The sequence below is a fragment of the Equus asinus genome, chromosome 4 (assembly GCF_041296235.1).
Source record: "Equus asinus isolate D_3611 breed Donkey chromosome 4, EquAss-T2T_v2, whole genome shotgun sequence".
NCBI lineage: Eukaryota > Metazoa > Chordata > Mammalia > Perissodactyla > Equidae > Equus > Equus asinus.
The window spans coordinates 141,897,110-141,922,694 of NC_091793.1; the positions used below are offsets into that span (position 1 = coordinate 141,897,110).

The following is a 25,585-nucleotide window of genomic DNA, read 5'->3' on the forward strand; positions in this document are numbered from 1 at the left end:
CAGATTGAGGACCTTAGAGGGGAAAGTCAAAGATGAGCCCAGAGGGAGAGCCACAGAAATTAGGCCAGTCTGCGTTGAAAGGCCTTGGAGATCATCCAAACACCCTCCCAGAGCGGGAAAAGAAAACAATTGGACCGCCTGACATGGTGACTTACCTGCGGCGCAGATCCTCGGCCACCGCTGCCCGGCAGCTGAACAAATAGGCTCGAAGTGAGGTCAGCCGCTGTCGCAGCCGCACCACGGTGGCCAGTGGCTCAGCGTGTTGGTACAGCAGGGGATTCTCCTGCTGGATGTCGATCAGGGGCTCTTCATACACATACTCCAGAAACTCTTTGGCCTGCTTAGACACCTGGGAAACAAACTTCAATCAGTTCTGGCGAATCTTCCACCTTTCTGTACCTCCTCCAACCAGGAACCATAGTTACACATCAAAGTAATATTATCTTCCGAACAGCCAAATGAAAAAACCCATAATTTAACTAAATATAAATTTTGGCTTCTGTTTCTTTCTCCCAGAAACTCAACTGGCAAAAGTAACCTTGGCATTGAAAGGAATTCATTAATTCTGCATCTTGATTATGTGATTACACACATCTATACGTGTGATAAAATGACACAGAACTATTCAGACCCAGTACACCAATGTCAATTTCCTGGCATTTTTTTTTTTTTTTGGGATATTGTACTATAGTTATTTAACATCAAACCAATGGGAGAAACTGGGTAATGGCACCTCTCTGTATTATCTATGCAACCTCCAGTGAATCTATAATTATGTCAAAATAAAAAGTAAATAAAAAAAGAGTTCATTAAGTCTCTCTTAACAGCAATGCTGATTTTAAAAACTACATATATATGTATACATATGTATATTCTATAACACTTTTTATAAGTAGCCACTTAAAAAAAATAGGTAAACCATGCACACATATATGAAGTTCAAAAGGATATCTCCAAAAAAAAGAAAAATTTGCAGAGAAAACAGGCTCAAACACACACTTTAGAGACAGAAAGGAGTTGCTCTCCTTAGAACAACTCTGAGCTTGGGCTGACTCTGGCCAGCATATCCATCCAACTCTATATCCACTTCTGGTAGTAAACGACAAGACCATGAAAGCTGATTTTAAACTGTCATTGTCATCAGTAGAAATAAATGGTAGAAATACAATGCATCCGACACACAGAGGGAGTAGTTTAAAGAACGCACAGCATGAGGGTGATTTTCAGGAATCTTTACGTACAATTCACTGACACTGAGAAGAGGATTGGCAAGTCATGCACAGAGTTGGTTCAAGTTTCTATTCACGGAACAAGGTAAAACCTCTCCACAAAGTTTCTACCAAAACCTCTCTAGTACTGGGTTTAAGGCTAGTAATTTAACATAAAAAACAAAAAAACCCAGCTTATTAAAAAGAAAGCTGAAAATCCACTGTTTAACACTCTAGGCTAGAAGTATACTCAGGAAGATAAAGAGGATACAGTCCCTACCCTCGAGAGACTCACTGTTTAGTATAATAGATAATTCAAATGAGAAACACATGTAGCACGTAGTCTGTCATCTACCACAAAAGAAACGTGGACGAGGTCCACTGGTAGCTTAAAGGAGAGAGAAATCTACAGTCCTGGGGGGAAGGAAGCTAGGAGCCAGGCAGGCTTGGCAAAGCAGGTGACACTGACTCGAAGTCTAGAAAGAGAAATAGAAATTCACTTGGGAGGCAAGGATGTGACAGAGCAGAGGACAATGAGCAGACACAGCTGTGAAAACCATCAATATGTACATGTGGTAACTAAATGTATGGCTATTGTATGCTGGTTAAAAACGCGTTTGTGAAATTCAATTATTATTTTATTGTAAAGCTCATACAAAAGTTTATGTTTCTTACAAAGATGCAACAGAATATATCAATGTATTTTTCTGATAAAAGTTTCACTTTTTTCATGAGGTACCTGTTGTGTTGTCTGATCCTTTGGGGTCCTGCAGTTACAGAGTTAGTTTACAGTCTCTGTTGGGAGGTTGACAGTTTCTGCAAATCTAGCTCACAGAGAGGTACCTAGAATTACCCAAAACCTTTGACTACTTTTCCAGGCTGGAAATAACAGTTGTCAGGGCTAAATAATGCCTCACTTGGAGGCACGGAGATGAGGTATATGCCGGCCACCATGGCAGGCACTAGGCATTCAGAAGAGAATAAAACCAGTACAGTCCTGCCTCATGTGGCTAGCAGCTCAGTGGGGACAGGCAGAACTGGGTTCAAATATCTCATTTATCATGGTTAAATATTTGCTATATTTAAATAAATGAGGAAAAAACAGATGGTGTTCTGGGAAATGAAGTACAATCCACTTGAAACTGTTGCTGAAAATGATGTATTGTACAATTCCATTAGTCTTCCTGGCTCTACTGAGCAGTGTTTATACTGAGTGAGGGCTCTGCTGGATTAGGTTAACAATGCCACCTTTTAGTAGGTGGACAGAAGGACAAAGGGCACTGGCCAGTCTCCCAGGCCTTCAAAGGCTTCTCTCTTCAGGTGGTACTTAAGCCCGAAAGGGAAAAAAACAGTCTTTTACAGAGACTGTAAGAGCAGCGAGACAAACGGGACAGCAGGGAATGACATTAGCCTTCATAAACTGAAATTACTAAGAACAAAAACAGAGGTAGTTTCAATAACTTCTAAGGCGCTGCTTCATAAAGTTATTAACTAGTGTTAAGAATACAGAGCACATGGTGACCGTGGCCGCCTGAGTATGTGAACAAATTCTGCCACATTGAGCCATTTTTGGCAGCAAGGCACATGCTTGTTTGTTGAGAATCAACCACTTACACTAGTGAGGGAATTTTTGAGAGAACTCAAAATTCAGCATGAAATGCTATTTTTGAAAATAGAGCACTGCATCCCTGTTGATTTCCTAAGTTCTAAACAATCTCTGTACTCAAATGAGTATTCCACTTTCAAACTCAACCATAATTAAAATGCTTTTTTTTTTTTTTAAAAAAAATGCTTTTTATAAAAGAAAGTTTTAAATACATAGTTACTTAGGGAGGAAGCCAATGATATTCTTAGGTGATAAAGTTTATGTAAGAGAAAGTTTCTTTGTTGTTAATACAAATATTATGTGAGTTGTGTGTGAATGCTGAGCGTATTCCACCAGAGAGCTGAGAGCTACAACGCTGCTTCCTGCTGCCACATTATGGACTCAGGAAGAGCCTGAGAGCCGTTTCTGATGCGCAGGAAAACCCAGCTCACAGGGGCAGACAAAGGAGCCTGATACTCTTTCTTTTTAAAAATGAATGGTTTTGGGAGGCTGGCCAGGTGGCGCAGCGGTTAAGTTGGCAGGTTCTGCTTCTCGGCAGCCCGGGGTTCCCTGGTTCAGATCCCGGGTGTGGACCCTGTGGTAGGCATCCCACAGATAGAGGAAGATGGGCAGGGATATTAGCTCAGGGCTAGTTTTCCTCAGTAAAAAGAGGAGGATTGGCAGCAGTTAGCTCAGGGCTGATCTTCCTCAAAAAAAAAAAAAAAAATGAATGGATTTGGTTGGTATTCTTTTGCATGATCCACTCCATTCACATTAGAAACAATTTTTACAGGGTCAATAGTTCATTTTTCAAATCTGTTGACTTATTAGTATTTTACTAAATATTATGTAGTGTTTATTAATGACATTAATATTATTAAAACAAACTAAATTCTTCCCATAGCTCTTTTACCTTACAAACAGGATAGCTAGAGTTGTAAGGATTCACTCCGTGCCTGTGGCTCTGTGGCAGTTTGTAAACTACTTGTCTCTTCACAGCCCTGCCATCTACATGATTCAAGAGTGCTACGGAGGAGGGAGTCCAGGTGGAAATGGGTCTCTTCCCCACCTCACACTCAGGAGGCATGGGCGAAGACAGCACAACAGGTTATAACTAGCTACCAGCTAACAATGACCAAATCTGTACATGCACACCTGTTTATAAGGAAACACATTTGTCAGTTGATTTGAGCATTAGGCACTGCTGGTGCAGATCTGAACATGATACATCTTTCGTCATGCTGGTGACAGCTACCTCTTACAAACACAGCCCTCGAATGCTGTTCAGGTGTACGTAATTCTGAGAGAAAGGTTCTGGAATGGTGTGTACTCCCCACAAAAACAGCCCTGGGTAATGCAGCAATGGGGCAAAGGGGATGTCGAACCGTGGACGGCAACTGGGAGATAATGTAGTGGTAGTGGTAAAGACTTTAGTTTTTGTTAAAGGAGGAAAATGTATTAGAATAAAACAGGTGAGAACATAATTTTAGAATAACAAGGACTGGTACAGATGATCTAGTTCAGTTTTTCTCAGCCTGTGTTCCAAGGAATACTAGTCCTACAAAAAAGACGTTCTGAGGTCCAGCAAGAAATATGCCACATGTGCATTCTTCTCTGGGTGATTCAAACTGCAGCACGTTAGCAAATTAAAGTGTGGGGACATCCTGTACTGAAGAAAATCTGCTTAACTCAGCCACTTCCCAAACCTACTGGAGTACAGACATGGCAGCTGTTTAATGCTGTGCAGGCCGTACGGGGGCAGCAGTGGGAGATGAATCCAGCCTGGGCCCTCTCACCAGCTGAGGAAAGGGGCATCTTTCTCTAACTCGCTCCATCCTCCTACCAAGCTGTGAGCTCCCAGGGCTGTGTTCTCTTGGGGGGAGGGGGAGGGGCCTTTCCCAATTATAAAGCCAACCCAGCTGTGGCCTTCCTATGGAACCCTCTTTTTGAGTAACACCTATTAACATGCACAGAACTTGTTAATGCTCCAAGGAATATATTTTTGAGAAATAATGAATTAATCCATTACCTACATTTAATATAAGAGAAAAGTGAGTCCAGAGAGCTCATGTGATTCATCTGTGGTCATTCTGTGGCAGAACTAGAGCCAAAACTCAGATCTCTGGATACTCTGCTCTGCGCTTTTCAGCACTGTTTACATTCACAGTTTCTTTTCATTTTTCACTAACTCAACCATAAACTATCTGCTCATCACTCTTTAGGAGAGGTGGTCCCTGACCCTGTTCTGTCCTTCCCTCCTCCCCAATCACACAGAAGGCAAGTGGGCTACAATGCAGACTAACCCATAGTGTAACCAGGCAGCATGGTTTTAACACTAAAACAAAAACTAAAGTCCAGTAACATTTCATTTATCTACAAGTCACTTGTTCGTGATCTGTTTACTGTCTTTTCCCTCCACTGGACTAAGAAGACTCATGAGGCAAAGACTGTGCCCAGCACCTAGCACGGCGAGCACAGTAAGCGGTCAGTATGCACTGCTGAACGAGTGAATGGGTACTGGACAGTGCTCTGGCTGTGACTCTGAACCACATGCTCTTATTCAAACACACTTCTAACAGCTTGGTTGTTTATTTCTAAGTTCACCTCATATTTAGAGTTAATAAAGTAGAGAAGGGGCAGACAGCTAGAGGCAGTGCAGTGACAACACAGGCGACAGCTGACATCCTGGTACTAAGGGAAGAGAGCTGCTTGCAAGAAGATGCAAGGTAAATGGAGAGCACACAACCCTGGCAGAGGCAATCTGGGAATATGCATCCAACTCGCAAATGTCCAGCCCTCCCTCTACGGAGGTCTCTGCACATGTCTCACTCGTACATCGAAGAACTTCTTTTCAACATGACATGTAAAGTCATTCACTGAATCACTGTCTATGATAGCAAAGGGTGGAGAAACCTTAACGTCCACCAAAAAAAGGACAGGTTAGGTAAATTCCGTGTGCATGTGTGTGTAAATTCAAGATGGAACATGGAGTGGCTGTAAAAACAAAAATCCCATGGAGGAGTTTTACAATCTAAATGGAAAGTTCCCCAAAAGCAGCATGTACACTATATCGCCTGTTACCATTTTTGTGTAAAAAACCACATGTATATAAAATACTTCTGGAAGGATACATGAGAAAGTGGTAAGTTGGTTGCCTGTGGGAAGAAGAGGATGGGAGGGGGATTATCCATGTACGATGTCCTTTTACTCTTCGCACCTTGAAATTTGTGAAGCTATATTATATTCAAAAGACAAGAAAGAATAAAAGTATAGCATTGCAAGGCAATTTCTTCATGGAAAAATAGACTCTCATTCCACATTAAACCCTACTGAAGTTATCTATCACAGGACAAAAGAATCATATTTATAATTCTGAGGCATTAAAAAAGGTTAATTTCTAATACATATTTCCTTAAATAGAATATATGGAGCTAAGTGACAGTTAAAATATATAAAATAATAATAATCACGTTACTAAAAATTTGGAGAATAAAGATCAGGAAAGGAAAAAAAAATACCCCCCATAAATTTACCACAGCAAAATAACCCCTTTTGCTTTGGTATTTTTTCTTATCTCTATAGTGAAAAATCAAGCTGAAAGTCTTAATAAAATCAATCCCAAACAATACTTATTTGGCACCATGGGTAACGGAGGAGGAATCAGGAGATCTCAAGTTTAATCACAATTTGTTCTCAAAATCTCCAAATGACCCTAAACAAGTGGTTCTTCCCATCAGCGAGCTACTCTCCAGCTCACAAGGGCAATGGAGCTTGCCTTGAATGCCTCTCAAGATGGAGAGACAGGAAATGGCTTATGTAACATGGAAAACCCCTAGCTAAATGGAATGTGAGGATTCAGGCTAGGATACAAAAATATTTTTACAAAGCACAACAGAGGGGAACTGTTCAAGAAGAGTTGAGGCTAAGTTTGAGTTCCTCACCATCTCTTTGTCATGCTCAATAATCTGAATGAGGGACTGGGGGCAAGTTACCTTCAAAGAGAATTTCATTGCAAAATACCTATAGAATTAGAGGAGAGGGTTTAGCTGCTGGATAATCCTGGAGCTCAATTCAATCTGCAGGACATACACAGGAAAAGAGGAAATCCTGCTTTAAAAATAATTAGGATTATTATTACTCCAGAGGGCAGACAATGAAATGCTTAGGATGACAGATTTCATTCTGCTCTGCAAAGCCATTTTTTTCACTCTTTTAAATGAATATTCAAGCCAGTCACGTACTTGCTATTAAGGAAAAGAGGCAGATCTAGCAGAACAATGTCTGGTCTTGGAAACTGGTCTGCACTGACCCTCACAATTAGCAACACTAAGTTAAATCTGGTGTCTGAGCAAACACAGACAGATACTGGACTAAATGGAATATAGTCACTTAATGCCAGTGAGAGATAATCCAGATAAAAGTGACCATCTCTGTTCTTGCTTTAAAATCTTCCCAGATCCACCGAAAGCCTGGGAAGGAACAGTCTGACAAAAGAGGTTTTCCTCGTGTGCAACATGGATGAAGCGAGGGTAATATCTTCAATTAGTTACCTATCCTGTCAAAATCAAACCTGTCACTTAAATGACCACCATGGCAGAAGTCTGCTTTACAGAAAGGTGGCAAGCATCAGTGATGGCTAAATTGATGGTTTCAGTGGCCTGTAGAGCTCACTCAAACAGACCTGCATCTCTTCCTCCATCTCACATCTTCAGAAACCATGCCTGATTTTTAAATTTTCCTCATTCAGTGCCACCTTTGTGCTTTAGCTCCACTGACTGGCATGTATTCTGTTGGCAGGTGCCACTAGCCTAAACTCTCAATGACCATGGGGCTTGGACTGCCTCATTCACTTGCTCTTTACATACCTCTCTTAGCTGTCAAAGCCCCACTCCAAGCAGATTAATCTAAACCGTCTAAACCAAACTCAGCTAGTGTTCTTTCTCTTGAAATAAGTTTTTATCTAACATACCCATGGCAAATATATTTATAGCCTATATTCAGAGTGTCAAGTACAAGATGCAGAGGAGAGAATGATAACTCTGTCTGGCAGAGGGGAAGGAAAGAATAAGGGAAATGAGATTTAAGCTGGGTTTGGAATTTGCCAAGCTGACTGAGGGAAGAGGAAGACAAGAGATGTGAGATGGCATGGGAGGACTGAGGGGCAGGAACAAGTGTGATCTTACTGAAGAGACTCTTAGGCGGGAAGGGAGTGGACGAGGGGTTAGAAAGGCAGGGATGAGAAACCACAAAATATCTTCGTGTTAGGCTAAGAGATTTGTCTATCTTATATACAATCATAGTAAAAACTGGCATCAATTGAGCACTCTTTAGTGGCAGACACTGTGCTAGGTACTCTCTGTGAATCATTCTTTTCAGCAAACAGCAACTTTATTACAGTAGTAGGTGCAATTACTATCATTATCGTCTCCATTCTAAAGCTGAAGAAACTGAGAATAAAGGAGGGTACAAAACTTACCCAAGGTGAGATTAGAACTCTTTTGGAATACTGTTGGGACAAGACTTGACGGCAGGAAGCACAGTTAGGAGGCTACTGAATTCCCTCCTGTGAGTGATGGTGATGGTCCACGATGGTGATGGTGGGACTGTGGGTGCAGTGGAGAGCAGGACCTTGAGAGCTAAAATTCAGCAGTTGACTTTTTCTAACTGATCAGGCATGGTAGGTGCGGCAGAGGGACGAGCCCAGGAGGTCTCCCAGCACTGATGTTGGTGACTGGTGGGGCTGTGTGCACTCCAGGAATATGTGGTGAGGATGACGAAGCCAATCTGGAGTGTACTGAGTTTGAGGTGCCCATAGGACAGGCTTCAGTCTTTCATTGATTCAGTATACATTCCTGCTCACCTACTATGTGCCAGGAACTGTGCTAAGACAGGTTCCCTGTGTCCAACGAGCTCACCTTTAGTGAGAAGACAAGTAAATGAGAGGATAATGAAAATCATAACAGCTTCCATTCTTTAAGTGCCTATCACAGTCACGTGTATGTGCTTCTTTTCTTTATTATCCTAGTTTGCACAACCACTTGGGGTAAATAGATGAACTATAATAAGAACAAATGCTTACTTGGCTACCCTATGTGCTGGGCACTGTTCCAAACCCTTCCCATGCATTAATCCACTAATCAGCAGTAAGCCTTTGAGGTGTTGTTGTCCTCTGTTACAGATGAGGAAATTGAAACACAGAGGAACTAAGGACCTTGCCCAGGTCAGACAGCTAATAAACAATGAAGACAAGACTTGAACCCAGGCAGTCTGGGTTCATTTTACAGATTAGGAAACTGAAGCTCAGGGAAATTCAAGTAACTCATCCCAAGAAATCAAGCACTTAAGAAGAGGTGGAAGTAGGATTTAGACAAGTGCCCATTTAACTCCAAGCTCCTGCTATTAGCCCCCTAAATAAGTGTAATTACAGATACGCACACACAATATGGTAGTGGCAGGAAGAAAAGAGCCAGCGATGCAGCAAACGAAGAAGGGTGGGGAGCATCAGAGGTTTTGCCAAGGACACACTTTTGTCAGCTCTGGAAAGACAAGGAGGGATTCCACAGATGGATAAAAATATCTGGAGTACATGTGCAAGGATGATCTTTAAAAAAAGAGAAGGGACTCCTCCTCCAAAGATCGGAGGGGAAGCTGTCAGGACAGGTACGAATATAGATAGATTTGTAGGTATCCATATTCATATCTTGTAGCTTCAATTGTCTCCTTCAAGTAGGAGTAGTCTTATGCTGAGAAGCACTGGGATGAGGCATCTTGAAGACACTGAAGATGTGGATGGTTATTGGACAGAACAGGACACAGGGCTGCCCAAGGATGTAGAAAGGATACAAGCCAATTGGCCACTCACAATCTTCAGGTTTGTTTTAGACTTCAAAGATTCCAGGTAGGCAACAGCAATAGGTCCCTTCCCGATCTACCTTGTTGCAGGAGATATAGTTACAACGAAAGCAAGTCTCAGACATGTATTAGCAAGGAGGTATAAAAACAGTCGTGCAGCCTGTTTTTGTACAAAGCACCTTGCATGGAAGGTTCATTCAAGGCAGATGTTACATTATTCTGGCAGAAGGATCAGCAGAGCTTCTAGTCACATCAGGGAACAGAATTCTGTTATGTGGCAGGACACAGGATCATAAAAGAATTCTAAGCCTAGCGTACCACTGCAGTGGTTGGAATCCTCGACCTGCCAAATTCTACTCCCTTGTTTACACAGGGGTGGAAATGCTGTGCAGCATAGCTGACTAATTCACATATCTTGAAGGCTAGTAGGTTGAAAACTAAAGCTAAGATGTCCATTTGGCCATTAAATCCACGAATCTCACTTTCAGTAGCAAAAATGGAGCAGGAAATAAAAGTGAGGTCATCAGCATATGCATCCAGGTAGTTAAAACCACAGAAGAGACAGAGATAATGTAATAGAAAGAGCATGAAATGGAAAAAGACAACAAAAAATGAACCTAAGAAACACAACTTTAGACATGTAGGCAGATAAGGAGTCAGGAAGGGTGGTTGAGAAAGAAGAATTAGAAGCAGAAGGAGAACCACGGCTGCGCCATCAAAGCCAAGGCAAAGTTCTTGGTCAAATACTGTGTCCCAGAGAAGTCCAGCAGAACAAGAAAATGACGAGGGACAACCAGACTTGGCAAAACTCTGATGGAGGATAGGAGTTAAGATCACGAGCAGCGGCAGAAGGAATAACTTCCCATAAGAGGGGTGACATTTCTTGTAGGGCTGGAAGGAGGACAATGAGGATGGGTGTGGATGCAGATGGGTTTGTATGTGGGTTGATGGAATTATTGGCTAATTACCCCTACTTCTCTATGAAATAGACAGTAAAAGCACTTCCCACAGTTTCTATCTTTTTGGGATCACGGATACTGAAATAAAAGAATCTGATGAAAGCTACTGAAGTAAATGGGAGAGGACTTCCATAAGCTCCAAGCATCATATTCACCTACCCACTCGGCTCCTGTGTCCACAGACTCTCCTTTTTCTCTTACTCCCTGCTCCAAGAAAAGGCCCAAATCTCCAATGTCTACACGATTCCATCCTTCTCACTTACTCAACCACATCATTCTAGCAATTCTCTCTCTCCTAGATAGTTCACATCAGCATAGAAAACATGCTGTTATTTCTTCCATTAAAACAAAAAAATCAAATTTAACTTGACCCCACTTCCCCACCAGTTACTCCCTACCTCTCTCCCTCCCCTTATAGCAAAACTTCTCAAAAGAGTTGTCTATTCACGTCTCTTATTTCTCTCCTCTTATTCTACGTCAAACTCACTCCAATCAGACCTTCACTCCCACCACTCAATTTAAACTGCCCTCATTAAGGCCACTCATGACCTCCACATTACTAAATCCCATGGTCAATTCTCAGCGCTCCTCGTCTGACCTATCAGCATCTGTCACAACTGATGTGGAAACACTTCCTTCATGTGGCTGTCATTCACCCTAGGATCCTCGACCTTACTCTCTCACTCCTAAGTTGCAGTATCCCTATGCTCAGTCTTCCTCCTCTCCTCTACTGACTTGTGTTTTTATAGCTACCAAGTCTGCCATTTGTACTTCTTGGATATCCTTCTTGGCTGTTAGCAGTTACTTTGCAAAGCTATTAGCATATACCTGTGCTTCTCACTTCCCCCCTTTAAATAAACAACAGTCTAGATGAAGGCCTGAGAGTGCTCAGTACACTGCTCCTTGGTGTGGGCCTCCACCCAGAAGTCCTCACAGCTTCCCTCCAGGTTCCAGTTCCAGGGTGAATTTGCTAGAAGACTGAGCTTCACGAGTAGGAGTGCTTCCCTACTCTAACAAACATGCTGGGCTATAGAATTCTTCTTCTTCAACCATCACTAGCATGCTCATGGATGCAATATTTTCCTATTTTTATCCTCTTGTACTGTTACGATGTTGGAGATAAGGCCTATTAAAAAAAGAATAAATGAGGTCTCTTTCTCTATCAGAATTCTCTTTTAGAACCTACAGTTAATTATCAAGGACCAGAAGTAAAAACTGCGATATATGTTTTTAAGTGCGAAAATTAATAAAAGTCATAGTTAAGACACCTTTAAGCCATGAGATATTTAAGAAGCACTGGATAAAATCTTGTAGCTTTAAGGAGATTACCTAATCAAGTTTGCTTCAAATTCTCATATCATTATCTTTATAATCCACATGACAATATACAAACACCCAAATTGCTCTTATGAAATGCACCCAGTTTTCGTGCTTACCTTGTATTTCGACGTGTCCCAGTTGTGGACTATGCGTGCAGGAATGAGGAAGCTGTCGTCCACGTGGCAGCTGCTGCAGTAGTACCACCCGCTGTAACTGCACACCTTGGCTTTCCCATTGGAGAGGCCTATGGGCCGCTGGCAGCCTATGCAGGGCAAAAGAGAGTCCATGTTTGTTTCTGTACTTTCAACACCACAGAACAGGCTACACAAGCCTCAAGGAAAACAATGTGTGCAAAAGGGCATAAACTGTAGAGAATACGCGTATAGACACGCCCCCTCCTTCCTAGGCTGAGGCTTCCCCCGCCCCCCACTGCCTCCTGAGGGGCTGCTGTATCTGTCACCCAGCTAGTCCTGCTTCTGCTCCCTTCTGACGCTCTCTTCTGCACACAGCTGCCAGAGAACAGTTTCTCCACAAGCCCACTTGTAGCTCCTCAGCTCCTCCTCATAAATGCTATTTCCAACAGGCACCTCCCAAGGGCTTCTCATACAGCATCTTACGTAACCTGCACAACATCTCTATGAGGAAGATATTACCAGCTCTGTTTTACAGATGAATAAACAAAGGTTTTAGCCAGCTTAGGTACCTTGTCTGAGGTCCCCCAGCCAATAAGAGGTGGAGTTTGGATCTGCCTTAAGCTTGTCTGGTTCTAAAATGCTCCTAAAAATTCATACGTAGCCTTCCTTTACTTACGAAATCAATGAACGGAATTTGTCCTTTGATTGGCCCCCACTTCACCTTTCCAACTACCCACTTCTACTGTTCTCCAAAGGCAGTAGAACCTCTTTATTCCAATCAGAGAACTCTCCTCACTATTTCCTAAATAAACACAGTGTGCTCACTCCACCTTCCATACATTGGCACATATTATTTCTCCTTACACAATGCCTTTTTTTTGATCTCTAACTTGCCAAATCCTGTCCATTACTCAAGACCAATGGTTGCCTGCAAGTGACTGCTAAGGCCGTTTTCATGTCCAGGAAACAGTCCATGATTCTGTGAACACTGTCCTGTACTGTCAGGGGACCTAGTAGTAATCACGGCTCTGTCATGAAGAAACCATTCTTTTTCTTTAGATAGGAGAAACCACCTTCTATTGATAAGTACAGAAATTCTGTCACAGTCAACCCAAAGGACAAAACCCTGGCATCCCCAGAAGAGGTAATCATGATTATACAAACAGCGACATTATTCTGACATTTCTGATTTGCAGCTTTCATTTTAGAAATCCTTCCATGTGTCCCACCTCATGGTTGAATCAAAAACCATATTGGTCAAGAAATCTCACATTAAGCCTATCTGATGATATGCGTACAAAATGAAGTACTCTTAAGAATAATAATACAATGTGCAGCGTTGTACCCCATTTCCATTAATGGAGCTCCAAATACGTTTATTTAACAAAATGCCAACCTAAGAAGACATTGATTCACATGAGCTCTATGAGTGAAAGTATCAGAAAACTCACAGAACTTTAATTTTCATCAAAAGTAAAAAGGCATTAGTAATCAAGCAGTTTCACAGTGCATCCTCCAGAAAGAGAATTAGATCCTATTGTTTTTAAATACAAGAAGTATTGAAAGACAGTAAGTATACGTATTGGTATTGTGCTTCAAGAGCTTAATACTGTTCCTTCCTAGAATAGTTATTTCTTTACTACTGAGTAGTGACAAAATCATAACAAGCTCCTGTTTTTCAGATTGGCTGAGGCACGAGATAAGGAAGAGTCAAACACACACGTTGCTCCTCTTGGACACAGGAGGTGCTTCACAATCATCAGGCTATGAGTGTTGAAGGCCGCAGGCTGTACTCACTGCCCACGTCTCCTTAAACTACTGTGCCTTTCTGTGTGCTTGTCCAGCCAGAACCACACTCTAAACTCTCAAATCTATTTCTTATCCTCAGGACTTAACACAGAGCTTCGTACATAGCAGACCAGCAGTAAATGTTCATGTTGAAGGGATGACCCACTGAATATTATTTGGCACACATATACCCACAGACATATACAGGATTTTAATTTCCCATAGCTCTTCCAGAATTGATCCTCCTAACCCAGTCACCTGTTTCTTGAAACAACTTATTTTTTTTTTATTTTTTTTAAAGATTTTATTTTTTTCCTTTTTCTCCCCAAAGCCCCCCAGTACATAGTTGTACATTCTTCGTTGTGGGTCCTTCTAGTTGTGGCATGTGGGATGCCGCCCCAGCGTGGCTTGATGAGCAGTGCCATGTCTGCGCCCAGGATTCGAACCAATGAAACACTGGGCCGCCTGCCCCAGAGTGCGCGAACTTAACCACTCGGCCACAGGGCCAGCCCCTTGAAACAACTTATTTTTGTTAATATCCCTGTGGCAATATGTGGCCCATTCTAAGTTACACATTACACGTGTTCATATATGGACTGTGGAACAGAGTTCAGTGGAACTTGACAGATCCTAGACACTGGCATATTGCTATTTCCAAAAATTGGTAGACAAATTGACTTAACACTGAAAGGACACTGAATGAATTCCATCTTTCCTAATGATTTACAAAGTGATCATGACACTGCAGAAATTCAGATCATCACTATAGTTTAAACTCTCACCATAGAACACTGCAAAAATAAATTTAGGTTATTTTAGCTTTTTGGTTGTTTGAATTCTGGATAATTAACACCAGTAAGCATTTGCTGGATATTTATATACGCTTTGGTTGGTACTACTAGGTTTATTAGTCTATAATTTTTAATGACTTTATTATAATTTTCTGGATGCAACATACATAGGCAATATTAAAATACATGCAAAAATTGGGTGCCGGTCCCGTGGCTGAGTGGTTAAGTTCGTGCGCTCCACTTCGGCAGCCCAGGATTTCACCAGTTCGGATCCTGGGCACAGACATGGCACCGCTGATGAAGCCATGCTGAGGCAGCGTCCCACATGCCACAACTAGAAGGACCCACAACTAAAAATACACAACTATGTACCAGGGGGCTTTGGGGAGAAAAAGGAAAAATAAAACCTTTAAAAATAAAATAAAATAAAATACACAAATACGAACTTTAAGAAAGCATATAGCCTAAAAATGTGTGTATCAACTGGGCACACAGGTCCAAAGCATGACATGCTGCAGGTTCAACAATGTGAGATGGCTCCGTGCATGAAGCATCCTCACCACGGTGCACGGCCTCCCGGCTCATGAGACAGAGAAAGGCTGAGAGGACATGGCTGGGGCTCATCCAGGTTTTCGTGTAGATGGAAGCAGCAGCACATAAACTCCTACCTCTAGTTTTTGCCTTTACCTTCACACCTTATTCAGAACCATGCTCTCCTACTCTCAGTGCTAAAACTACCCTGGATGGCCCAGAAGTAGGTTTGAACCCATCTGCATGCTTAAGACTGTTTTGGATAGTGGTGTACAGACAAGCACAAGTGTAGAGTCAGGGAGCCTGTTCTTGTCCAGGGCACGTTGTGAACTTGACCCGTCCAAGTCTGTAGCCTGCTTTCTTCCACACAGACAAAGGAGTTAGCCTAATCAGTGGTTTGCCAACTTCAGTGAGCATCAGAATTTTCTGAAGATGTGTGTGAAACATGTAGACGCCCTGCGCCCTGCCCCCACCCTGAGGATTTTGGTTCTGTAGATCCAGGGTAGGGCCCAGGAACCCACATCTCTACCCAGCCACCCAACTGCCACCAGAGGCTCTGTGGGGAAAGTGAGGATTGCTCCCTGATTTCTAGGTGATGGCAAAGGTCCCTGCAAGCTCTAAAATTCTGATTCTGTTCTAGTAAAGTGCAGAGGACATGCGGACTCCTGAGTGAAAAGCTCATACTTTGCCACACAGTTTTCCTTCTAGGCTTCCAAAATCAACACGTCAGGTTCTTAGTTAATTTCCAAAAATTTGCTATGCAGAAATAACCTGAGTTCATTTTACCAGGGTTTTTCCAGGGCATTCATTGTCCCCACTGAGAAGTATCTTGTTTGACTTAGGAAGAATTAAAACTTTTAATCTCCAAGTCCAATGTATTTGTTATTAAAAGAACATAGGATGGTCAGGAAAGAAGATTAGAGGCTAGTTAGTGGCCTGAAATAGATTCACTTTCTAAAAAACAACACATACTATTTATCTGAAGAAGGAAACATGTGTTCTTACAATTAACTGCAAGATTTCCTTCTTTAATATCATAATGGCAGGTCATGAACTAAAAATGTCTGAAACAATTCCCCATAAAGATTCACAATCTGGGATGTTACTTTATCATTGTGAGGTTTTCAACAGGGGAAAAAAATGTGTTTTCTTAATAATGACTGCTAGAAAAACACATTTTTTGGAAGGTGCCAAAGTGGGACTCTAAGAAGCGACATTATAAGGAGAAAAATAGAGCTGCAAAGCAGAGACAAAAAATAATTAACTGAAATAACTAATTAGAGCTTACTTACGTATTATATTTTTACGAACTTTCAAACAGATTTTTCAACGTTTCAAAACTAAAGGATATTTGTAGTAGGGAACACTCTAACATTGGATCAAAGTAAACACATTCTCCCCAGTTTCTTTTTGAAACTTTTCAGAGAGTGTATTCAATTCACAGGAACAAAAAACTATCTCACAAGAGAACTCACTGGCCATTTTTTTTAACTGCTTCCCACCCCACTTCAAGTCTTTAATGAACACAAACTCTGAAGAGCTGAGCGTCCCCTCTGATACATTTTGGAAACAAATGTCACCATTTAATCGAAATCCTATTTGCTGCACGTACAGTCCATTTCCCAAATGGCCTTTCACTAAAGATACCAAAAAGAATCTGTTGCTGGGGGCTGAAGCAGAAATTTTGGCATAATTCTCCACAAAGGCACAGTCTTTCTTCTAACAAGTGCACCCAGTTAAATCAATTGGCTGCAGTGTGGTGTTACTGAAGCTGAGATCTTGAGGAGGAGCCGATACCTTCTCGCTACTTCATGGCACCACTCAGTCCTCCTTTCCCAACCAGCATAAGAGAAAGTAGCAAGAACTGTGGCTGGATCCAGGGGACTCTCTCTCAACAAAGAAAGAGCTCACACATGCTCTCTAAGTGTGGTCGGCCACACTGATCCCCTTTCCCCATGTGGTAAAGTAAATCCAGTATTTTGTATTTGGAAAGTAGAAACGCACTAAGAAAAGAACAGGGGGAAATAAAAAGAAAAAGGAGAAGGTGCCTTTATAAAAGGGAGGAAAAGAGATAGAGTGAGAGGACAAATTTTCATTTGTTCTGTTAAAATAGAAAAAATAACACTGGCAAGTTCCATATCGTCTTTTACTGTATGCACACAGGGGAGGGAGAGATGGCCATAGGCAGCCCCGTCTCTCCCTCCTCCTTTCCATCCAGTGTTCTGGCGTGGGACAATGAGCTGCGGTAAACACTGTGTAAAATGTTGAACGAAGGCTTGAACTTTGATCACATGCTTTAGAGATCAGATTTTTTAAAATGAAGGAAAACAGAAATGGAGATTCAGTGACTTGTTATATTACAAGAATTAGGGGAAAAAGTCATAAAGAACTTAGTTTTCCTAACTTACAGTCAGTAACCATTGATTTATTAAGTAATTAAGTGTTGAACATGTACTTTTTAAAAATAAAAGTACACATTGGGTATACAATTGAAAATTCCTGTTTAACGAGCCTAGGATTAGCACAAAGCTGGGCACAGAGCAGAAGTAATTTTTGCAATGCAGCTTTGGTACCCACTAAAGGAAGTGGAGGCACAGTGAACCTGGGCCTCAGAGTTACATCCTCTACTGCAGGAGGGGAGGAGCTGGGATGTAAGAGAGACTGAACACATGCATGTGTTCTCAAGTTAACACAGGGGAACTGAGGCCACACAACTCTACACAATCGTAATGGAAAGGGAGCAAAGGTGAGGGACACTGAGAAATACCTATTTAGAAATAAGTGTTATAAACTTTCCCAACCTAAGCATCCAAATTACTCTGTGTCTTTGGGACAAGGTGGTGACCCATAAAGTAGGAGACATCTACCTAGTAGTCATAAAATCAATTAAGAGATGAAATATTTGGATGGAGAATCAGGCATATGAAAACAAATGCCTGAATATGCATTTTGTCTGTTATAAGGAAAACAGTATCCACAAGCATCTCAAATGAAACTAAGGGAACAAAAGGGGAAATCAAGAAAAATCAAGTGTGTATCACATATAATTGCTAATGTGAATGGCATGGCTGCTGCTGGTAGTCCCTGTGTTTAGTTCATGGGCTCACTTTAAATGGCAATCCTTCAAAATTATTTTCTCCATAAGTTTTTAAGTCCTTTGATAGTGAATTTTCTCCCTGAGGGATGAAAACTTCATGGTTGGGAGGGAATACACATACTCAAATACAATCCTGAAAAGGTACTGACTGGTTGTTTCCAAAGCTATATTAAAATTCATTTCTGTTCATCAGAAAAGAAATTTTTCTGGTGGGTTTCATTTAATGTTTGTCTGGGCTTTTCTCTCAAGGCAACAATGTGGCTCTGGAGGATAACACGGCTCCGGAGGGCGATGTGGCTCCGGAGGGCGATGTGGCTCTGCAAGGCAATGTGGCCACTTCTCCCCGGGTTTGGCACAGGAGAAGCGTGAGGCGCCACATATCCTGAAGAGGCAAACGCAGCACAGCAATGGCGTCCTCCTCTAGGACGGGCAGAAGTCGTTCCACGACGAGTGGGTGAAACCCTGGACATCGTGGAGGCTGCCCTGGCCCTGGAAAGGACCCTGAACCAGGCCCTGTGTGAACTGTAGGCCCCAGTTCTACCTGCGCAGAAGCCTCACCTCTGTGACTTCCAGGAGAGCCACTTCCCAGACAAGGAGGTGAGCCTCTCCAAGTGGGCAGCCACCAGCCCACCCTCTGCAGGCAGAAGTGGGCCAGTACCTCTTGGACAGGTTCACCCTCAAACAGGACTAGAAGCCTCCAGAGCCCAGTGGACTCTGAGGGGCCCCTCTGCATGCCCCTGGTGTCAGGAGTTTTGCCCCCCGCAGCTGCCAGGCAGTTCTTTAACCGCTCTGGAGTGCTCTCCTAAGCCATGGACCAAACGGAAACAATAAAGCATTTTGCAGCAGAAAAAAAGGAACTATAAAGTAAAGATTTTCTACTCTTGCTAAACTCTATAATATTTGTTTGTTTAATCTCATGGAATGTTATTAACATTATAAATCATATGAAATAAATTAATAAGCACCAAGTAGTCTCCAATGCAAGTTGAGAAGTGTCAAGATTTATTGGTCTTTCAGGTAAACAATGATTGAAAGCCTAAAGTCAATATTTATCAAAATTTATCTTGAAAGGCAATAAACCTTGATTTTTTGCTAAGACAAGTAAGTAAATATGTGCACTGTTCTACAGATTCTGACTGCTTTTTTATCTACTAAATAGCTACATTGAGGGTTGTTGGGAAAAGAACTTGGAATGATAAACTGAAGCTAGAACATAAGAATCCTGGACGCTCAAGGGGAGGAGTCCTTACTAATCAATAAAATACAGGAACAGCTAGAGTTGTTTGAAGCAGAACAGCAATCTGAGCCTTGGAAAGATTAACCGGCAAGAAAACCCTGGAAGGAGAGAGAACAAGTTGATAAGTTATTGCCCCATCTGAGCTTGAGTAGGCAGCAGGCTTGGGAGCAGGAAGGGAGAAAAAGAAGGAGACACTATGGAGATAAAATGCAAACCTGACAGCAGACTACTGGAGAGAGCATGGCAAGGGAGAGTCAAAGATGCCCAGGACATCTTAAGCCTGTGACCGTTATGAGAAATCTATCAGTCAGAAGGGGCAGGTGGTTTGGGGGAGAAATGCTGATTGTTTGAAGTGTAAAATTTAAAAAAATAGAGTTAAAAATATTTGAGCTAGCAGATGCTTAAAGCTCAGCTAATTGAGAATAATTCCCCTGTATTGTACAAATCAGTTTGAGTTAGACTTTCTGTTACTTGCAACTGAAAGCATCTGATATGTTTATACTGAATGATGGTTGGTGAGGGTTCTATTTCTATAGTCTACTACTTTTACTTAAATCCACCCAGGAAGATGCTAAGGTCTCATTATAAACCATGAGGTGGTATGAAATCATCCACATGCATTTCAGTAAAAGACACTTATTACTTTATAAAGAAGTGAAGACGAGCTGCGTGAGGAAGAGAAGACATAGTTAGTACGCCTTGTTTCTTGACAGCATGTTCGTTCTCAACCAGGGGAGAATTTAGTCCCAATAGGAGACATTTGCAATGTCTAGAAACATTTTTAGTTGTCACAAAAGGGTGAGTGGGGCTAGTTAGTGACATGTAACGGGTAGAGGCCAGGGATGTTGCTAAACACTCCTCAAAGCACAGGACAGCCCCCACAACAAAGAATTATCTGGCCCCAAATGTCAATAGTGCCACCACTGAAAAATCCGGCAACAGTACAAAGATGTCAGGGCAAAATAAAACATCCACGCACGGACACTCCATGACTTTTCTCTGCAAGCAACAGATACACCATTTATTTTGGGGAGGAGAAGCCCCCTTACCAGCTCTTTTCCTACCTAAACAAAACGATTCCTGCTGCTGGTCAGTTTAGAGGAAAGAGGGGCTGTCAGAGCGAGGCCTCGTCCACACTGCACCCACACCTCCTGACCACTACTGCAGCACCTGCTCCGAGCTTGAGATCTTCCTCACAGATCAATCCTCGGGGGAAACCCCGGCTCACCAGCAACTGCAGACACAGAAGAGGCCAAACGAAGCTGATTATTTCAGACATGAAAGCTAAGGGCAGAGGGAGTCATGGTCCCGTCACATCTCCCCCCACTCTCTCTCAGCTCTGTCTAACAGAAAGTACCAGGACCCCAAACGGTACCCTGCCATCCTGGACAGGAAAGGGAGGCAGCCTCGCCATCCCATAACAGGATGGAGGCTGGCTGGGCTCCTTGGAACCCACACACTGAAAGCCCTGGGACGGTATCTTCCTCTGCTGCTCCTCTGAGCCACGTTAGAGCCTGAAGCTAAAGGGAAATCAGTCACACTGATCCTCTCTCCACTTAAAATTTTAAATTTTGTTCATCGTGGATTTTTTGTACTAATTTTGATTTTTAAGTAACATTACATTAAAATATTCTCTTGATTTCTGAGGTTTTTTCCTGGCATTCCCTTAAATTTTGTGCTCCAGACGAGTGCCTCACCCCCTCACCCTCATCCCAGCCCTGCTCTGACCCCTTTTTCCTCACGGAGAATCCACTGCATGCCCCAGCTCCGCTCTTTCTACAGGGACTTTCCCCGGTATTTAACATTTGCTAAGCAAGTACTAACTCTTTTTGTGATTCGCAGCTACATCTTGATCATGACAGCCTGGAAAGGTCAGTGACCTCGAACTGGCTTGAAGTTCATATTATCTTTTTGGTTTCCCTGAAAAGCAACCTGTTTCCCGCTGTTTCTTGAACTTACGCTTCCTTCCGGCTTGCGTGTCAAAGTCTCTGTGTACATCAGCCTAATCTTCCCGTGGCTTCTGTCACAGACACTGTCCCACCAGAGCCCCCTCTGACTTCTCTTTCACATCACTCCTCATGCTTCATGCCTGTTTCTCTTTCCCTATATTTTGTGAGAGTCTCACCTCTGAACTTTACAGCATCTTTAAAAGACAACCTTTTCTCTTCTCTGCAAAACCTCGAAAAAACCCTGACAGCACCTCTTAGAGCAATTTCTACTTGAGCTATTTCAGTAATGACAAGAATCTGATAAATTTAGTCGTGAGAGTGGATCAGAGTAGGACTAGGAACAATCTCAAAGTAAAAAAGATCACTTTGATCAGCTTCCTTTAAATCCATGCTTGAATTTCTTCCTTTTCACCCAAAACCAAATTCTTTATGTTCTGGAAGATTTAGGGACTGCCTCGGCCCACAGTTTTCCTCTGTTCTCTTCCCTCACGCTTCCTTCGCCTGCTTCCCAAGCTTTTCTCTCCAGAAACACAGGTTTGCCACCAGCTCCAAAGCTAATCTTCTAGCTGTATGTTTAGTACTTGGAGACGGGCTGCTTGTGTCAGGACACTCAGAGTTGGTGACAAGACACAGAAAACGCCTTCAACTGGGAAACTCCTACTCCCTGGCCTCATGTTGCCATGTGAATGGAATTTCCTAGAGTAATATTCCCAGCTCCTCCCCACTGCTCATCCAGCCCTCCTCAGGTGGAGAAAGGAGGCATCTGACCAGTGAGTTACAGATGACCCTGGCCTGCTCAGTGGCCTCTAGGGAGAAGCCTCTCAGTCTGCTGCAGCAGGAGGCCCCTGCTTCAGGACTCCAGTGACCAGTGAATAGGGGCAACTAATTTAGGGTCATTATATAATAATACACATGATCTATAAGCAATGCATGCATTATTTTGATGCCATCTTCCTGACCCCTGGGAGTGGAATGAAGAGGTACAATTCATTAACCCTGTAGGCCCCCAATAGGATGATGGCTCCGACAACATCCAATAACAGGAGTGGGGAGGAAAAGGGAAGGCAGCCAGGCAACCAGAACATGCGTGTCAGCAGGTGGAGACCACTGAGAGGAGGGACAGAGCGGCTCAGGGGTCTCCAGGAAACCCTCCGCATTACCTGCACCTCTGACTCAGCTAAAATTCCTCACCCTAACAATGGACGAGAAACACCATTTTCCTATTCCCATCCACTGTTAGGATGATCTCTTCATCCAAGAGATCACTTGGGACGTCTCCTTCATAGTTTCTGGGGAAAAAAAATGCAGTAATGCTTAGAATTCCTGAATTAAGATTTGGTTTAGCCCTTATTTCGTAACATTTGAATCAAACACAGTCAAAGCAGTTTAATCTCCCCTCAAGTGATAGTGTGGAAGGCGCTGGCCTGTCAGAAGGCCAGCTCGAGGGGATGAGAGTCACTGCCAGGGCTTTAACAGAAGCAGCTCCTGTGCTCCTAACTTATTACTGGTCCCCCGAGGCTGGATGCTTCCCAGACACCAAACCACGTGTGTCTATTATTTTGTCTATTCTCTAAAATCTGAGGGCTGAGAAGAACATCTTTATTGGTAAAGATGGAGAAGGAGATCAAGATTTTCAAACACAATATGCCCTCTGTGTCTGAGACACAGGCTGGTGATTTGAGGGGAACTGGCTTTCAGCACGGTTTTTGGTTCGGCCCCATGAAAACACGAACAAGACACAGCGCTGGCACTGGTGCACACTGGTTAGAATGCGATTTTCAGCATGGGGACTATAGTTAACAATACTGTATGGTGTACTTGCAAGTTGCTAAGAGTAGGTCTTAAATGTTCTCACCACACACACACACAAAAGGTAACTATGTGGGGTGATGGATGTTAACTAACCTTAAAGTGGCAATCATTTCATGATATATATGTATATCAAATCATCACATTGTATACCTTAAACTTACACAATGTCACCTGTCAATTATATCTCAGTAAAGCTGAGGGAAAAAAGAATGTGGTTTTCAATCTTTTGGAAACTGATACAAACCTCCATGTCTTTGGTTTTAGAATCCTAGTTCCCTTCTAGAAGTGGTCTATAGCATACACTAAGTTATTTTCAGTTAAAGGTAATACAGAGAATTAATTTTGCTGGTCACCTTTATAACATCCATTAAGAAAGGAAACAGTCTCTATTTAACCTAAGATTGCAGAGTGGTCCTGGCTAGGGAGTGGGGATCCCCAGTCACTGGCTGTGCCCACCATCCCACCACCCTGAGCTGGGGCTCTGGGAGGGCTGTGGCCAATTTCTTACCAGCTTCTGAAGCTTCCTGGTCCCAGGAAGGCCCACCAGAATCCCCCTCCCAGGGTGGGGTAGTCAGTGCTGGAAGGCACAGCAGCAGTGATGGGAAATGAGGGAGCAGGGCCAGTAGGCCTGAAGGGCAACTATATACATCACACATCCTCCTTTCATCCAGGTTCCATTTTTGCTGTGGAAATGGCCCATCAATGCCCTGTGCTGTCATATAACAAAGAATTGTCTGGTCTTTCCTCCCAGTTCCTGGCAGGGAACTTCTAAAACCCTTGAAATTTCCAGAGTGATACAAGTATCTTCATTATTTAGGAGTCCCTTGGAGCACAACTGAGTTTATGCTAACGAGAGGCTCATGGTGGGCCACTAAATGGCTTCAGGATGGGGCTGGCACCAGAAGGACCAACCACATGATTAGAGGGGTGTGACTTTGAGCCAGCTTGACCTCTAGGGGAAAGAACTGGGGGCAGGAGACTAAGTTCCATCATAAAGTCAATGGTTCAATCAGGCATGCCTAAACAATGAAACCCTAATAAAAACTCTGGACACTGAAACTTGGTGGAGCTTCCTGGTTGGCAAGCACATCATCAGGGTGAGGTGCCCTGACCCCATAGGCAGAGGGCATGGAAGCTGCATTTGCAGCCTCCTAGACCGGCCCTTGAGCCTCTTCCTTTGGCTGCTCCTGATTTGTATCCTTTCTAAAAAACCGTAATCAGAAGTATAGTGCATTCCTGGGTGGTGGGTCGTTCTAGCAAATTATCAAACTTAAGGAGGTTACGGGAACCCCCAAATTTGCAGCCAGTAAGAGCACAGGTGGCCTGGGGATCCCCTGGACCTGTGGCTGGCATCTGTAGTGGGGCAGGTTTTTTTCCAGTTATATTGAGATATAACTGACATGTATCACAGTGTAAGTTTAAGGTGTACAGCATGATTTGACTTACACATACTGTGAAATGATATGGGGGTGGTCTTGTGGGGGATTAAGCCTTTAACTCACAGGGTTTGCACTAACTCTGGGTGGTTAGTGCCAGAATCGAATTGCAGTACACCAACTGGAGTTGAAACAGAATATGCACAAATGAGAGAAACTCTGACAGTGCTGTGCCCAGAGCAGAGTTTGCACTGTGTCTGAGGAATACCAGTCCTGCAAAGAGAGGGTCAAGAAAGTTTGGAAATGTTGCATACTTCTCTCTCACATTAGTATAACAAAGGCTCTAAGGGGTTCCATAGGCAAAAATTAAAGCAAAACAAAAAAAGTCCCTGGAAACCTTCAAGATCATAACTGGTTTGCCAAAAGGGTAAGTTTTGGGTTCATCATCTATTAATATTTTTAAACAACCTAGATGACTGAGTAGAGGACATCTTAATTATATCTGCAGATGACTCCAACCCAGGATTCCTAGAAAAGACAGTGAAAGCAGGAAACCCGATGGCGGGGAGGGTTTCAAAACAGAGGATGATCAGAAATATTTCATGTGCACCTACTGTCTACGAGATGCAGAGCTAGGGAGTCAGTGACAAGCAAGACAACATGTCCTGCCATTATGGCATTTGCAGTTACGTGGAGGAGACAGACATTAAACAAACAGTTACACAAAAGACAATACAATCTCAATTATGACAAGTACCAGAACAACAGGTACCAAGCCAGCATCACAGCGGAGGGAGCCACCTAGGCCTGGAGTCAGTCTGAGGGGCTGGGTGGAGAAGGCATTCTTGCGAAAGTAAGGTTTAAGTCATGAGCTCAAGAATGAGTTGGGGGTAGTGGTGAGGGTGGCAGCACTCCAGGGAGAGGCAGCTGCATGTGTAAAGGCTCT

The 25,585-nt window shown here is 42.8% G+C and overlaps 1 protein-coding gene across 5 annotated transcripts in view; it reads right to left on the bottom strand.

Moving 5' to 3' along the window:
• Nucleotides 1-25,585, bottom strand: part of PLEKHM3 (pleckstrin homology domain containing M3) — a 172,726-nt gene that overhangs the window by 90,643 nt on the left and 56,498 nt on the right. For all 5 annotated transcript variants that reach the window (XM_014836418.3, XM_014836419.3, XM_044768299.2 and 2 more), the window contains exons 4-5: nucleotides 12,041-12,186; nucleotides 156-349 (exon numbers count right to left, since the gene is read on the bottom strand). In XM_014836418.3, coding sequence (XP_014691904.1) covers nucleotides 156-349; nucleotides 12,041-12,186 — 340 coding nt within the window. The remainder of the gene's footprint in view (nucleotides 1-155; nucleotides 350-12,040; nucleotides 12,187-25,585) is intronic.